General features: G+C 49.0%; 1 protein-coding gene across 1 annotated transcript in view; it reads right to left on the minus strand.

Moving 5' to 3' along the window:
• The window catches only part of LOC115078201 (killer cell lectin-like receptor subfamily F member 1), a 28,905-nt gene continuing 14,143 nt past the window's right edge, over positions 1-14,762 (minus strand). The window contains exons 3-4 of the mRNA XM_029580953.1: positions 3,455-3,564; positions 1-1,391 (exon numbers count right to left, since the gene is read on the minus strand). Of these exons, the coding sequence (XP_029436813.1) occupies positions 1,268-1,391; positions 3,455-3,564 (234 nt within the window). The 3' untranslated portion in view covers positions 1-1,267. The remainder of the gene's footprint in view (positions 1,392-3,454; positions 3,565-14,762) is intronic.

A 14,762-nucleotide genomic window follows, 5' to 3' on the forward strand; every position in this document is an offset into this window, starting at 1 on the left:
CTGTGCGTGCGGCAACCGCGGGTGCGCCGGGCACTAACGCAGCTCTTCCTACCGCTCGGTACTGGATAGACCTGTGTGGGAGGAGGGTGCTGGGAGTAGGTGACAGCGCACAGCCCCAGCAACTGAGGAGTTGGTGCCTTGCTGGTTGTGAAGGGAGGAGGCGGCATCTCCTTCCCCCTCACATGGAAGGAAAGAGGTAGAGAGCTTGGGAAGGGGATTCCCATCCTGTACCTCCCTGTGATTTCAACAGCGGTACAAGAACTCTGCATTCATTGTGAAGACCTAGCAGAGAAAAGAGTCACCCCAAAGAGTAAAAACCTGGGCAGGCTTATACCGCCCTTACCACGAATGCACGGTGCAAGTTGTATCATGAATCTTCTTCCTAGTAGAGAAGTTACTGTTAAAATGCAAACAGCACCACTTCCTTTACAAACTTCACCTCCCTACAAAGCATTTTGCAAAGCTTTAGGGGCCCGGGTGGACTCCTGCTTTGTCATCCCCTAAGGCCACCAGTGAGCTTGGTTACCTTCACCCCAGCTGTGATCTCTGAGCTTTCCCAGGCCCCACTCTCTCCCCTCTCCAGGATTCGCGCCTCTGTTCCTGCCTTCAGTACCCGTGGGGGTCCCTGCGCCTCCTCTGTTTCTGCTCAGGGTCTCTGCCCTGTTTCAGATTTGTGGGATTTGCTTTTCCTGTTGGTTCTGAGACGCTGATCTTGCTTCTCATGGGAACCCGATAAATTCTGGCCCAAAATGTCTTATGAGAAAAGGAGTAAATCTGTGTAGGGAGAGAGAGGGGAGGCAGAGGCTGAAATCCCTCCCCCGCGTAGGTAAGGCAGAGGAAAGGGGGTTCTGGTTCTGGATGAGGGTCCCAGCCCTAACATGGGGGAATATTTCTGCATCCAAAAGAAGGTGAGGGCATGGAACGACCTTCCGGGGTGGCGGTGATGGAGAAAATCGGTAAGAGAGCCTGGGTTTGGGGAGGCTCGGCCGGTCAGCCAGCACCAGGCCTCACAGAATATTTTGTATTTCCTTCTTCCAATGACTCGGGGAGCAAACCTGGCGTTTACAGAGGTGAAGGTGACCTCTCTCCCCTCACAGGAGCTGCAGTTCACTCAATGGTACTTAAAATTAGTTTCCTTATTCTTGTAGTTGAAAATGTTCTCTTAGCCCAGGTGTGGAGGGTGCACGGGTGTCCTTACTGTCCGTGTCACGTGGCATAAAGGATCTGTATCTTCCCAGCACAGGCCATGAGCAGCAATGGGGCTCTCTCACATGTTCCCAGCTTCTTTCTGGCAAATCCAGTTATAGACATTGCTACAGGAGTCAGGATCAAAGCTGTGCATATACACGGCCATGCACTGGTCCCCTGCCGTGGAGCTGGACATGGAGAATCTGCCAAAGAAAGGGAGCGAGAGAAATTCAACCAGAGCACAGGCTGCAAACTCTGAAATCAGTCTGCAGCAGGAGCTTAGTGCTGCTCTAAACCTGAGCCCTCACTGCCCTGTCGCCGAGAACTCTCCACACTTCTCTCAGGCCCTGTGATCCTCACTCCCCCCACCTCTGAGGATCCTCTGTGCTTATCCCAGGCTTTACCCCTCACTCCCCCACCTCTGAGGATCCTCTGTGCTTATCCCAGGCTTTACCCCTCACTCCCCCACCTCTGAGGATCCTCTGTGCTTATTCCAGGCTTTATCCCTCACTCCCCCACCTCTGAGGATCCTCTGTGCCCGTCCCAGGCTTTACCCCTCACTCCCCCACCTCTGTGGATCCTCTGTGCCCATCCCAGGCTTTACCCCTCACTCCCCCACCTCTGAGGATCCTCTGTGCTTATCCCAGGCTTTACCCCTCACTCCCCCACCTCTGAGGATCCTCTGTGCTTATCCCAGGCTTTACCCCTCACTCCCCCACCTCTGAGGATCCTCTGTGCCCATCCCAGGCTTTACCTCTCACTCCCCCACCTCTGAGGATCCTCTGTGCTTATCCCAGGCTTTACCCCTCACTCCCCCACCTCTGAGGATCCTCTGTGCCCATCCCAGGCTTTACCCCTCACTCCCCCACCTCTGAGGATCCTCTGAATGGCACAAATGATCTTTTGCTGCTTCTGCTAGTGCCAGGGCACTCTTCCCTTTAAGGCGGGCAGCATTAAACTGATACCTTTCTCCTGACCAGGTGCACTGCAGGGATCCGTAGGCCTTACTAAAACTAAAATAAATGGCTGATTTGAGCACACCAGGCAGGGAGAACTCTGCATCCATTAGTGAATATTTTCCCCAAGAGAAAATAAGGAGCGGTGAGCGGGAAGTTGTTCTCTGTGATAGGGAGGGGTGAGGGGAGGAGAGATGGCTTGGAAGTTCTCTCTAGGGAACAGTAAGAGAAGATGAGTTGTTTAGGCTTTCTTAATCTGGAGGGGGAGGAGAGAAGGTTGAGGTGGTGGTGGTCTTCTCTCTAAGCTGGAGGGAGAGGAGAGAAGGTTGAGATGGTGGTGGTCTTCTCTCTAAGCTGGAGGGAGAGGAGAGAAGGTTGAGATGGTGGTGGTCTTCTCTCTAATCTGGAGGGGGAGGAGAGAAGGTTGAGGTGGTGGTGGTCTTCTCTCTAAGCTGGATGTGGTGGTCTTCTCTCTTGCGAGTAGAGGGAAGGGAATTGGTTGGAAAGTTGGTCTTTTTGGTGATCGGGGCAGCAGCGATCGTGGGAAGGTGAGCTTTAGGCTGGTAGGTAGAGGAGGGAGCCTGTGAAGTTAGAGAGAGCACCAAGAAAGGGGGGGGGGGGGGGAGGGAGGGGAAAGAGATGGGTGGGAAGGTTTCCTCCTGCACCTTTGCTTTAGGTTCCTAACCTTGAAAGATGGCAAAGCAACTCAAACTTTCCTTTAATGCAGAGAGGCTAAGTTCAGGCTCCACCTAACTGAGGCAGGGGTCCCTCTGCAGGACTGCTTCTTGCTCTTATTAATGGGGGGGGCCTCTGCAGGACTGCTTCTTGCTCTTATTAATGGGGGGGGCCTCTGCAGGACTGCTTCTTGCTCTTATTAATGCAGAGAGGCTAAGTTCAGCCTCCTATAGCTGAGGCGGGGGTCCCGCTGCAGGACTGCTTCTTGATCTTAAGAGAGAGGAGTAGCGGCTACCTCATCCCGAAAGAGTAACTGCAGAACAAGTAAAGGAGGGGGGAGTAGTCCCAGCAGGTCACCCACACGTGACACCACCGTCACCACCTATTCACTCAGAAAGAGCCTACAACTTCTGCAGGTGCCAGTGCTTAACAAGAAAGGGTTAATGAACTCCTGCCAAGCTGAAATGTTCCACCTTTGGCCCAGTGTGTTATGGACTCATCCTCACGCTGCTCCCACTCCTTCAGCTGCAGGATCTGATTGCACAGAAAAACACCGCAAGGGTGATCGGCCAATAACTGAAACCTGGGCGTCAGCCCTCCTCACTGACTTTGAAACATCCCAGGGAGCCACTCACAGCTTTCGATTTAATGGGGAACCATCCACCCAGGTCCAGGAGCTCGCTGGTGAGGGGATGCGAAGTCCGATCCAGTGATGCCCACGCTGTGTCTGACTGTTTATGAAATCCTGTGCAAACACAGAACAGAAACCATCTGTACAGCTGCAGAAAGCAAACCTCAGGATCAGAAAGACACAGAAAAGAGATTGGTAAATGCACAGCTGCACCCGAGAAAAGAAATATTCCAGCGTAATATTAGGTAAACTCAAAGCATCCTGGGTGTTTCTTATCCCATGGCTGTGCAACCGCCTGTTACGTAACAGAAAGGGGGCAGGCCCCCAAATCTATCTTACAGGGCAAACTAACTAAATACAGAAATGGACTTGTTGGATCCCATCTTTGCACTCCCACTGGAGCTCATCTCCTTGAGAAAGGTTGCAGAGAAGAGCAAGACGTTGCATTGGCTTTGCCTGAAACTAAATCTGTATTTTTGGTGTGGCTGATTCCCGCCAGTGCCGATCGCTTTATTCCTCACTAAATCATTCTTAACCCCATAGTTCAATGCCCTCAGCTTATCCCGTTTCACTAAACTCCCAGGTAGGAGAGGGATTGGTGGATTAAGTGTGAGAATGGAAAATGAGGTTGTGGCGGGAGCGAGCCTTGGGAAGAAGTAGTAAATGATTACCCCGAGAGAAAACATTCTCTGAATCTGTGCAGAGAGATCCTGGCTGAAGACGGCAGACGTGGGCCTGGGAAAGCAGGAAGGGGAGGGGAGGGAAGCCGACCCACATTCAGAGGTTAGGGCACAGATCTCTAGAGGAAGGACCTGGAGCCCCTGGACACCACCTCTTCTGTTAGTGAGCACAGAGGGCGGGCTGTATAAGGAACGGCTTCAGATTAGGGTATGAATGACACGGGCCTCGTCCTTAATCTGCGTCTGGGCATGGGGCTACATTACACACACAATTCACATTTTATATCAAAATATATGCAGGCAATGCAGCCTTTCCATATTAATGAACACATACACAGATCAATCGTATCCACAGCACCAACCTCACAACATATCAGCTTATCCCATTCCTCCCCCTCCCAATGAAGGGATCTTATCTGCAATTACAAAATATCGCCTGGAAGAGATCTAGGGAGGGTCAGCACTAACCACAAGTTTTCAAGTTCATATCAACTAAGGGCCACAGTGCCCCGCTGGATGTAAGGGGCCCATGTCTTGTCATCATGTTCCCCCTAAGACCGACCCTCTCTTATCTCTGCCATACACCCCCAGAACGCTGCTATGATTATCTGCAGCACCAGATGTTGCCGGTGATGCGCCACATGTGCTACCGGTAGCTTAAGCAGAAAAGGCTTGGGGTCCAGAAGAACATTTGGGATCCTGTCCCAATCTCTTGTGACCTCCAGGCATTGCTACCAAATATGGAAGAAAGATCCCGGCCCTCCATATCCTCTCCAACATAAATACATCCTATGGAGTCTCATCAGGATCACATGCCAGCACCTAAGCACCTTATAGCTACTATCCCAGCCCTCCATATCCTCCCCAACATAAATACATCCTATGGAGTCTCGTCGGGATCACATGCCAGCGACTAAGCACCTTATAGCTACTATCCCATTCCTCCATATCCTCTCCAACATAAATACATCCTATGGAGTCTCGTCGGGATCACATGCCAGCGACTAAGCACCTTATAGCTACTATCCCAGCCCTCCATATTCTCTCCAACATAAATACATCCTATGGAGTCTCGTCAGGATCACATGCCAGCGCCTAAGCACGTTATAGCTACTATCCCGGCCCTCCATATCCTCTCCAACATAAATACATCCTATGGAGTCTCGTCAGGATCACATGCCAGCAATTAAGCAACTTATAGCTACTATCCCAGCCCTCCATCTCCTCTCCAACATAAATACATCCTATGGAGTCTCGTCAGGATCACATGCCAGCACCTAAGCACCTTATAGCTACTATCCCAGCCCTCCATCTCCTCTCCAACATAAATACATCCTATGGAGTCTCGTCAGGATCACATGCCAGCACCTAAGCACCTTATAGCTACTATCCCGGCCCTCCATATCCTCTCCAACATAAATACATCCTATGGAGTCTCGTCAGGATCACATGCCAGCGCCTAAGCACGTTATAGCTACTATCCCAGCCCTCCATATTCTCTCCAACATAAATACATCCTATGGAGTCTCGTCAGGATCACATGCCAGCGCCTAAGCACGTTATAGCTACTATCCCGGCCCTCCATATCCTCTCCAACATAAATACATCCTATGGAGTCTCGTCAGGATCACATGCCAGCAATTAAGCAACTTATAGCTACTATCCCAGCCCTCCATCTCCTCTCCAACATAAATACATCCTATGGAGTCTCGTCAGGATCACATGCCAGCACCTAAGCACCTTATAGCTACTATCCCAGCCCTCCATCTCCTCTCCAACATAAATACATCCTATGGAGTCTCGTCAGGATCACATGCCAGCACCTAAGCACCTTATAGCTACTATCCCGGCCCTCCATATCCTCTCCAACATAAATACATCCTATGGAGTCTCGTCAGGATCACATGCCAGCACCTAAGCACCTTATAGCTACTATCCCGGCCCTCCATATCCTCTCCAACATAAATACATCCTAAGGAGTCTCGTCAGAATCACATGCCAGCGCCTAAGCACCTTATAGCTACTATCCCGGCCCTCCATATCCTCTCCAACATAAATACATCCTATGGAGTCTCGTCAGGATCACATGCCAGCACCTAAGCACCTTATAGCTACTATCCCAGCCCTCCATCTCCTCTCCAACATAAATACATCCTATGGAGTCTCATCAGGATCACATGCCAGCGCCTAAGCACCTTATAGCTACTATCCCAGCCCTCCATCTCCTCTCCAACATAAATACATCCTATGGAGTCTCGTCAGGATCACATGCCAGCGCCTAAGCACCTTATAGCTAATATCCCGGCCCTCCATATCCTCTCCAACATAAATACATCCTATGGAGTCTCGTCAGGATCACATGCCAGCACCTAAGCACCTTATAGCTACTATCCCGGCCCTCCATATCCTCTCCAACATAAATACATCCTATGGAGTCTCGTCAGGATCACATGCCAGCGCCTAAGCACCTTATAGCTACTATCCCGGCCCTCCATATCCTCTCCAACATAAATACATCCTATGGAGTCTCATCAGGATCACATGCCAGCACCTAAGCACCTTATAGCTACTATCCCATTCCTCCATATCCTCTCCAACATAAATACATCCTACGGAGTCTCGTCAGGATCACATGCCAGCGCCTAAGCACCTTATAGCTACTATCCCGGCCCTCCATATCCTCTCCAACATAAATACATCCTATGGAGTCTCGTCAGGATCACATGCCAGCACCTAAGCACCTTATAGCTACTATCCCAGCCCTCCATCTCCTCTCCAACATAAATACATACTATGGAGTCTCACCAGGATCACTTGCCAGCGCCTAAGCACCTTATAACTACTATCCCATTCCTCCATATCCTCCCCAACATAAATACATCCTATGGAGTCTCGTCAGGATCACATGCCAGCGCCTAAGCACCTTATAGCTACTATCCCATTCCTCCATATCCTCTCCAACATAAATACATCCTATGGAGTCTCGTCAGGATCACATGCCAGCGACTAAGCACCTTATAGCTACTATCCCATTCCTCCATATCCTCCCCAACATAAATACATCCTATGGAGTCTCGTCAGGATCACATGCCAGCGCCTAAGCACCTTATAGCTACTATCCCATTCCTCCATATCCTCCCCAACATAAATACATCCTATGGAGTCTCGTCAGGATCACATGCCAGAGACTAAGCACCTTATAGCTACTATCCCATTCCTCCATATCCTCCCCAACATAAATACATCCTATGGAGTCTCGTCAGGATCACAGGCCAGCGACTAAGCACCTTATAGCTACTATCCCATTCCTCCATATCCTCTCCAACATAAATACATCCTATGGAGTCTCGTCAGGATCACAGGCCAGCGACTAAGCACCTTATAGCTACTATCCCATTCCTCCATATCCTCCCCAACATAAATACATCCTATGGAGTCTCGTCAGGATCACATGCCAGCGCCTAAGCACCTTATAGCTACTATCCCATTCCTCCATCTCCTCTCCAACATAAATACATCCTATGGAGTCTCGTCAGGATCACATGCCAGCGCCTAAGCACCTTATAGCTACTATCCCATTCCTCCATCTCCTCTCCAACATAAATACATCCTATGGAGTCTCGTCAGGATCACATGCCAGCGCCTAAGCACCTTATAGCTACTATCCCAGCCCTCCATATCCTCTCCAACATAAATACATCCTATGGAGTCTCGTCAGGATCACATGCCAGCAATTAAGCACCTTATAGCTACTATCCCATTCCTCCATATCCTCTCCAACATAAATACATCCTATGGAGTCTCGTCAGGATCACAGGCCAGCAACTAAGCACCTTATAGCTACTATCCCATTCCTCCATATCCTCTCCAACATAAATACATCCTATGGAGTCTCACCAGGATCACAGGCCAGCGACTAAGCACCTTATAGCTACTATCCCATTCCTCCATATCCTCTCCAACATAAATACATCCTATGGAGTCTCACCAGGATCACATGCCAGCGACTAAGCACCTTATAGCTACTATCCCAGCCCTCCATATCCTCTCCAACATAAATACATCCTATGGAGTCTGGTCGGGATCACATGCCAGCGACTAAGCACCTTATAGCTACTATCCCATTCCTCCATATACTCCCCAACATAAATACATCCTATGGAGTCTCGTCAGGATCACATGCCAGCGACTAAGCACCTTATAGCTACTATCCCATTCCTCCATATCCTCCCCAACATAAATACATCCTATGGAGTCTCGTCAGGATCACATGCCAGCGACTAAGCACCTTATAGCCACTATCCCATTCCTCCATATCCTCTCCAACATAAATACATCCTATGGAGTCTCGTCAGGATCACATGCCAGCGCCTAAGCACCTTATAGCTACTATCCCAGCCCTCCATATCCTCTCCAACATAAATACATCCTATGGAGTCTCACCAGGATCACAGGCCAGCGACTAAGCACCTTATAGCTACTATCCCATTCCTCCATATCCTCTCCAACATAAATACATCCTATGGAGTCTCGTCAGGATCACATGCCAGCGACTAAGCACCTTATAGCTACTATCCCATTCCTCCATATACTCCCCAACATAAATACATCCTATGGAGTCTCGTCAGGATCACATGCCAGCGACTAAGCACCTTATAGCTACTATCCCATTCCTCCATATCCTCTCCAACATAAATACATCCTATGGAGTTTCACCAGGATCACATGCCAGCGACTAAGCACCTTATAGCTACTATCCCATTCCTCCATATCCTCTCCAACATAAATACATCCTACGGAGTCTCGTCAGGATCACAGGCCAGCGACTAAGCACCTTATAGCTACTATCCCATTCCTCCATCTCCTCTCCAACATAAATACATCCTACGGAGTCTCGTCAGGATCACATGCCAGCGACTAAGCACCTTATAGCTACTATCCCATTCCTCCATCTCCTCTCCAACATAAATACATCCTACGGAGTCTCGTCAGGATCACATGCCAGCGACTAAGCACCTTATAGCTACTATCCCAGCCCTCCATATCCTCTCCAACATAAATACATCCTATGGAGTCTCGTCAGGATCACATGCCAGCAACTAAGCACCTTATAGCTACTATCCCATTCCTCCATATCCTCCCCAACATAAATACGTCCTATGGAGTCTCGTCAGGATCACATGCCAGCAACTAAGCACCTTATAGCTACTATCCCAGCCCTCCATATCCTCCCCAACATAAATACATCCTATGGAGTCTCGTCTGGATCACTTGCCAGCAACTAAGCACCTTATAGCTACTATCCCATTCCTCCATATCCTCTCCAACATAAATACATCCTATGGAGTCTCGTCAGGATCACATGCCAGCGACTAAGCACCTTATAGCTACTATCCCAGCCCTCCATCTCCTCTCCAACATAAATACATCCTATGGAGTCTCGTCAGGATCACATGCCAGCGACTAAGCACCTTATAGCTACTATCCCAGCCCTCCATCTCCTCTCCAACATAAATACATCCTACGGAGTCTCGTCAGGATCACATGCCAGCGACTAAGCACCTTATAGCTACTATCCCAGCCCTCCATATCCTCTCCAACATAAATACATCCTATGGAGTCTCGTCAGGATCACAGGCCAGCGACTAAGCACCTTATAGCTACTATCCCATTCCTCCATCTCCTCTCCAACATAAATACATCCTACGGAGTCTCGTCAGGATCACATGCCAGCGACTAAGCACCTTATAGCTACTATCCCATTCCTCCATCTCCTCTCCAACATAAATACATCCTACGGAGTCTCGTCAGGATCACATGCCAGCGACTAAGCACCTTATAGCTACTATCCCAGCCCTCCATATACTCTCCAACATAAATACATCCTATGGAGTCTCGTCAGGATCACATGCCAGCAACTAAGCACCTTATAGCTACTATCCCATTCCTCCATATCCTCCCCAACATAAATACATCCTACGGAGTCTCGTCAGGATCACATGCCAGCGACTAAGCACCTTATAGCTACTATCCCAGCCCTCCATATCCTCTCCAACATAAATACATCCTATGGAGTCTCGTCAGGATCACAGGCCAGCGACTAAGCACCTTATAGCTACTATCCCATTCCTCCATCTCCTCTCCAACATAAATACATCCTACGGAGTCTCGTCAGGATCACATGCCAGCGACTAAGCACCTTATAGCTACTATCCCATTCCTCCATCTCCTCTCCAACATAAATACATCCTACGGAGTCTCGTCAGGATCACATGCCAGCGACTAAGCACCTTATAGCTACTATCCCAGCCCTCCATATCCTCTCCAACATAAATACATCCTATGGAGTCTCGTCAGGATCACATGCCAGCAACTAAGCACCTTATAGCTACTATCCCATTCCTCCATATCCTCCCCAACATAAATACGTCCTATGGAGTCTCGTCAGGATCACATGCCAGCAACTAAGCACCTTATAGCTACTATCCCAGCCCTCCATATCCTCCCCAACATAAATACATCCTATGGAGTCTCGTCTGGATCACTTGCCAGCAACTAAGCACCTTATAGCTACTATCCCATTCCTCCATCTCCTCTCCAACATAAATACATCCTATGGAGTCTCGTCAGGATCACATGCCAGCGACTAAGCACCTTATAGCTACTATCCCAGCCCTCCATATCCTCTCCAACATAAATACATCCTATGGAGTCTCGTCAGGATCACATGCCAGCAATTAAGCACCTTATAGCTACTATCCCATTCCTCCATATCCTCTCCAACATAAATACATCCTATGGAGTCTCGTCAGGATCACATGCCAGCGACTAAGCACCTTATAGCTACTATTGGTGAGGTAACACAGCTCTTTCCCCTGTCCAGAAAACAGTGACCCCACGTTGTCTCAGCTAGGACTACCCTTATATCCCTCTCCCCTACAGCAATATGAGTCTGCATCATTTTCACCTCTGCATAGGCTCTAGTGATGGCTCAGCACTTTCACAGTAATCTTCAAATGTCGCCTTATCTTGTGTAAATGCGTCTACAGTTTCCAGTGCATAAGAGACGCCAACTGTGTACATGAAAACGCATCACCAACTCTAAGATCAACAGCAAAAGGTATTATTCTCCGTCCATCCATCCCAGGCCTGGTGCAAACTAGTCAGCCCAAGAGCCCCCCATTGGCACCTGCTCCCACATTATTTCCAGGTGTAGAGTAGTGCAGAGGTAATGGGCCCTATCTCCCACCAGCGCTCGCATCCCCCTACTCCAAACATCCATCGTTAGTTTGCTGAAAGGGGAGCACTCGTCCACACCTTGTCCAAATCCCTTAGGTGACCAAATTCATTGCTGGTGGAACATCATCCCCAATATCCTGTTTCAGCTGACCCCCACTGTTTAATGTTGGATCCTCTATGCCACTCGGTACCATAGGAGCGTGGGCTCACCCAGTCCTCCCCATCGTTTAGATTAAATATAAAATGCATTTTGCAACCCGTGGGGGTAGGGGGTCGCTGCTTCCACGTGACGCCAAGGACCTTTTTCTTGCATGATTTCACAATCCGGTCTGGGATAGGGACCGGCGATGTTGGGAACACAGCAGGACGGTGGTAGAAGATTCATTTTTACAGCCTCCAACCCTTCCTAGCCATGAAAAGTGTGGTCTCTCCCCTCTCCCCTGAATGATAGATCTAAGTGAGTCCCAACGTGCACCCCCTTCAGCCCATCCTTAGCCCAGTGAAAGGGAGCTGCCTCTGCCACGAAGACCAAATCGGTGCAGACAAACATTCAATACTTATGTATTTATTTAAAGGCTTTTATAGACGGGCATTCGGGAGAACATCAGATCTGTCTTATTTTCATTAACCTTGCAAGCAGAGACCTCACCCTATCTCTGCATTTCGGATGACAATGATCTCGAGGAGGATTCCGGATTAGTCAGGGTGAACATAAGCTCACTGGCAAATAAAAATAAATTTGTGGCCCTTCCTCCTGATAAGAGATGAGGCCGGATGTGTAAACTCTGCCTACCTCTTTCTGGAGAGGGCTGAGGGGGCAGAGTGATGAAGAAGAGCTGGGACGGAGGACACCGATGCCGAGCTTCCCTTCTCAGAAGAAGCCCCCATTATCCTGCGGGCAGGCTTTGGGGTTAGGGTATTACCCCCTTATCCAGGGGAAGTAGCAGCTTTAACCCAAGCCCATCTTCTGCAGCACTTTAAAGAGATCGGGCCCGTGAGCTAGGGGCAAATGTGCAGCCCTAGCTCCTGCTCGGCTCCGGGCACCCAGGAGAGGTGGCTGTCAGCGGATTAGGAAAACGCACGCTCAGTTTTATCAGCATCCGTCCTCCTGACCTGTGCACTCCAGGCGCTTCCTAATTCATCGTCCCTTTTCCTAACCTCATTACCCGCACACTTTAAACACATTTTTTTCAGCATTTTGCTCTGCTGATTTCATATCTCTCTCTGTGCTCCGGGCAGGCGTTAATTTCTGAGCACAAACGTTTGCAGGTTGGGTGCACTTTTTTCTTGATCTGCCGCGAATAACTGATATCCTCATCTACCGTACATGCCTCTGATGTGCTAAGCACTATTAGTTACAGGGGGGAGGGGTTGGACGCACTAATCCCCTTATGGAATAAGAGGCTGTGAATGCGCGTCCGAAACCCACGTCCAACTGTGGATTAAACGGTGCTCAGCTGAGGGCTCTGTATAGGATCAGGCATTACATAATAACAGAGGGGCCTCCCTCTCCTGGGATTTTTAGGTCCATATTAATAACTGAGGATTAAACGGTGCTCAGCTGAGGGCTCTGTATAGGACCAGGCATTACATAATAACAGAGGGGCCTCCCTCTCCTGGGATTTTTAGGTCCATATTAATAACTGAGGATTAAACGGTGCTCAGCTGAGGGCTCTGTATAGGACCAGGCATTACATAATAACAGAGGGGCCTCCCTCTCCTGGGATTTTTAGGTCCATATTAATAACTGAGGATTAAACGGTGCTCAGCTGAGGGCTCTGTATAGGACCAGGCATTACATAATAACAGAGGGGCCTCCCTCTCCTGGGATTTTTAGGTCCATATTAATAACTGAGGATTAAACGGTGCTCAGCTGAGGGCTCTGTATAGGACCAGGCATTACATAATAACAGAGGAGCCGCCCTCTCCTGGGATTTTTAGGTCCATATTAATAACTGGGGATTAAACGGTTCTCAGCTGAGGGCTCTGTATAGGACCAGGCATTACATAATAACAGAGGGGCCTCCCTCTCCTGGGATTTTTAGGTCCATATTAATAACGGAGGATTAAACGGTGCTCAGCTGAGGGCTCTGTATAGGACCAGGCATTACATAATAACAGAGGGGCCTCCCTCTCCTGGGATTTTTAGGTCCATATTAATAACTGAGGATTAAACGGTGCTCAGCTGAGGGCTCTGTATAGGACCAGGCATTACATAATAACAGAGGGGCCTCCCTCTCCTGGGATTTTTAGGTCCATATTAATAACTGGGGATTAAACGGTGCTCAGCTGAGGGCTCTGTATAGGACCAGGCATTACATAATAACAGAGGAGCCGCCCTCTCCTGGGATTTTTAGGTCCATATTAATAACTGGGGATTAAACGGTGCTCAGCTGAGGGCTCTGTATAGGACCAGGCATTACATAATAACAGAGGGGCCTCCCTCTCCTGGGATTTTTAGGTCCATATTAATAACTGGGGATTAAACGGTGCTCAGCTGAGGGCTCTGTATAGGACCAGGCATTACATAATAACAGAGGAGCCTCCCTCTCCTGGGATTTTTAGGTCCATATTAATAACTGAGGATTAAACGGTGCTCAGCTGAGGGCTCTGTATAGGACCAGGCATTACATAATAACAGAGGAGCCTCCCTCTCCTGGGATTTTTAGGTCCATATTAATAACTGGGGATTAAACGGTGCTCAGCTGAGGGCTCTGTATAGAACCAGGCATTACATAATAACAGAGGGGCCTCCCTCTCCTGGGATTTCTAGGTCCATATTAATAACTGGGGATTAAACGGTGCTCAGCTGAGGGCTCTGTATAGGACCAGGCATTACATATTAACAGAGGAGCCTCCCTCTCCTGGGATTTTTAGGTCCATATTAATAACTGAGGATTAAACGGTGCTCAGCTGAGGGCTCTGTATAGGACCAAGCATTACATAATAACAGAGGGGCCTCCCTTCTCCTGGGATTTTTAGGTCCATATTAATAACTGGGGATTAAACGGTGCTCAGCTGAGGGCTCTGTATAGGACCAGGCATTACATATTAACAGAGGGGCCTCCCTCTCCTGGGATTTTTAGGTCCATATTAATAACTGGGGATTAAACGGTGCTCAGCTGAGGGCTCTGTATAGGACCAGGCATTACATAATAACAGAGGAGCCTCCCTCTCCTGGGATTTTTAGGTCCATATTAATAACTGAGGATTAAACGGTGCTCAGCTGAGGGCTCTGTATAGGACCAGGCATTACATAATAACAGAGGAGCCTCCCTCTCCTGGGATTTTTAGGTCCATATTAATAACTGGGGATTAAACGGTGCTCAGCTGAGGGCTCTGTATAGGACCAGGCATTACATAATAACAGAGGGGCCTCCCTCTCCTGGGATT

This window comes from Rhinatrema bivittatum, chromosome 16, assembly GCF_901001135.1.
Source record: "Rhinatrema bivittatum chromosome 16, aRhiBiv1.1, whole genome shotgun sequence".
Taxonomy (NCBI): domain Eukaryota; kingdom Metazoa; phylum Chordata; class Amphibia; order Gymnophiona; family Rhinatrematidae; genus Rhinatrema; species Rhinatrema bivittatum.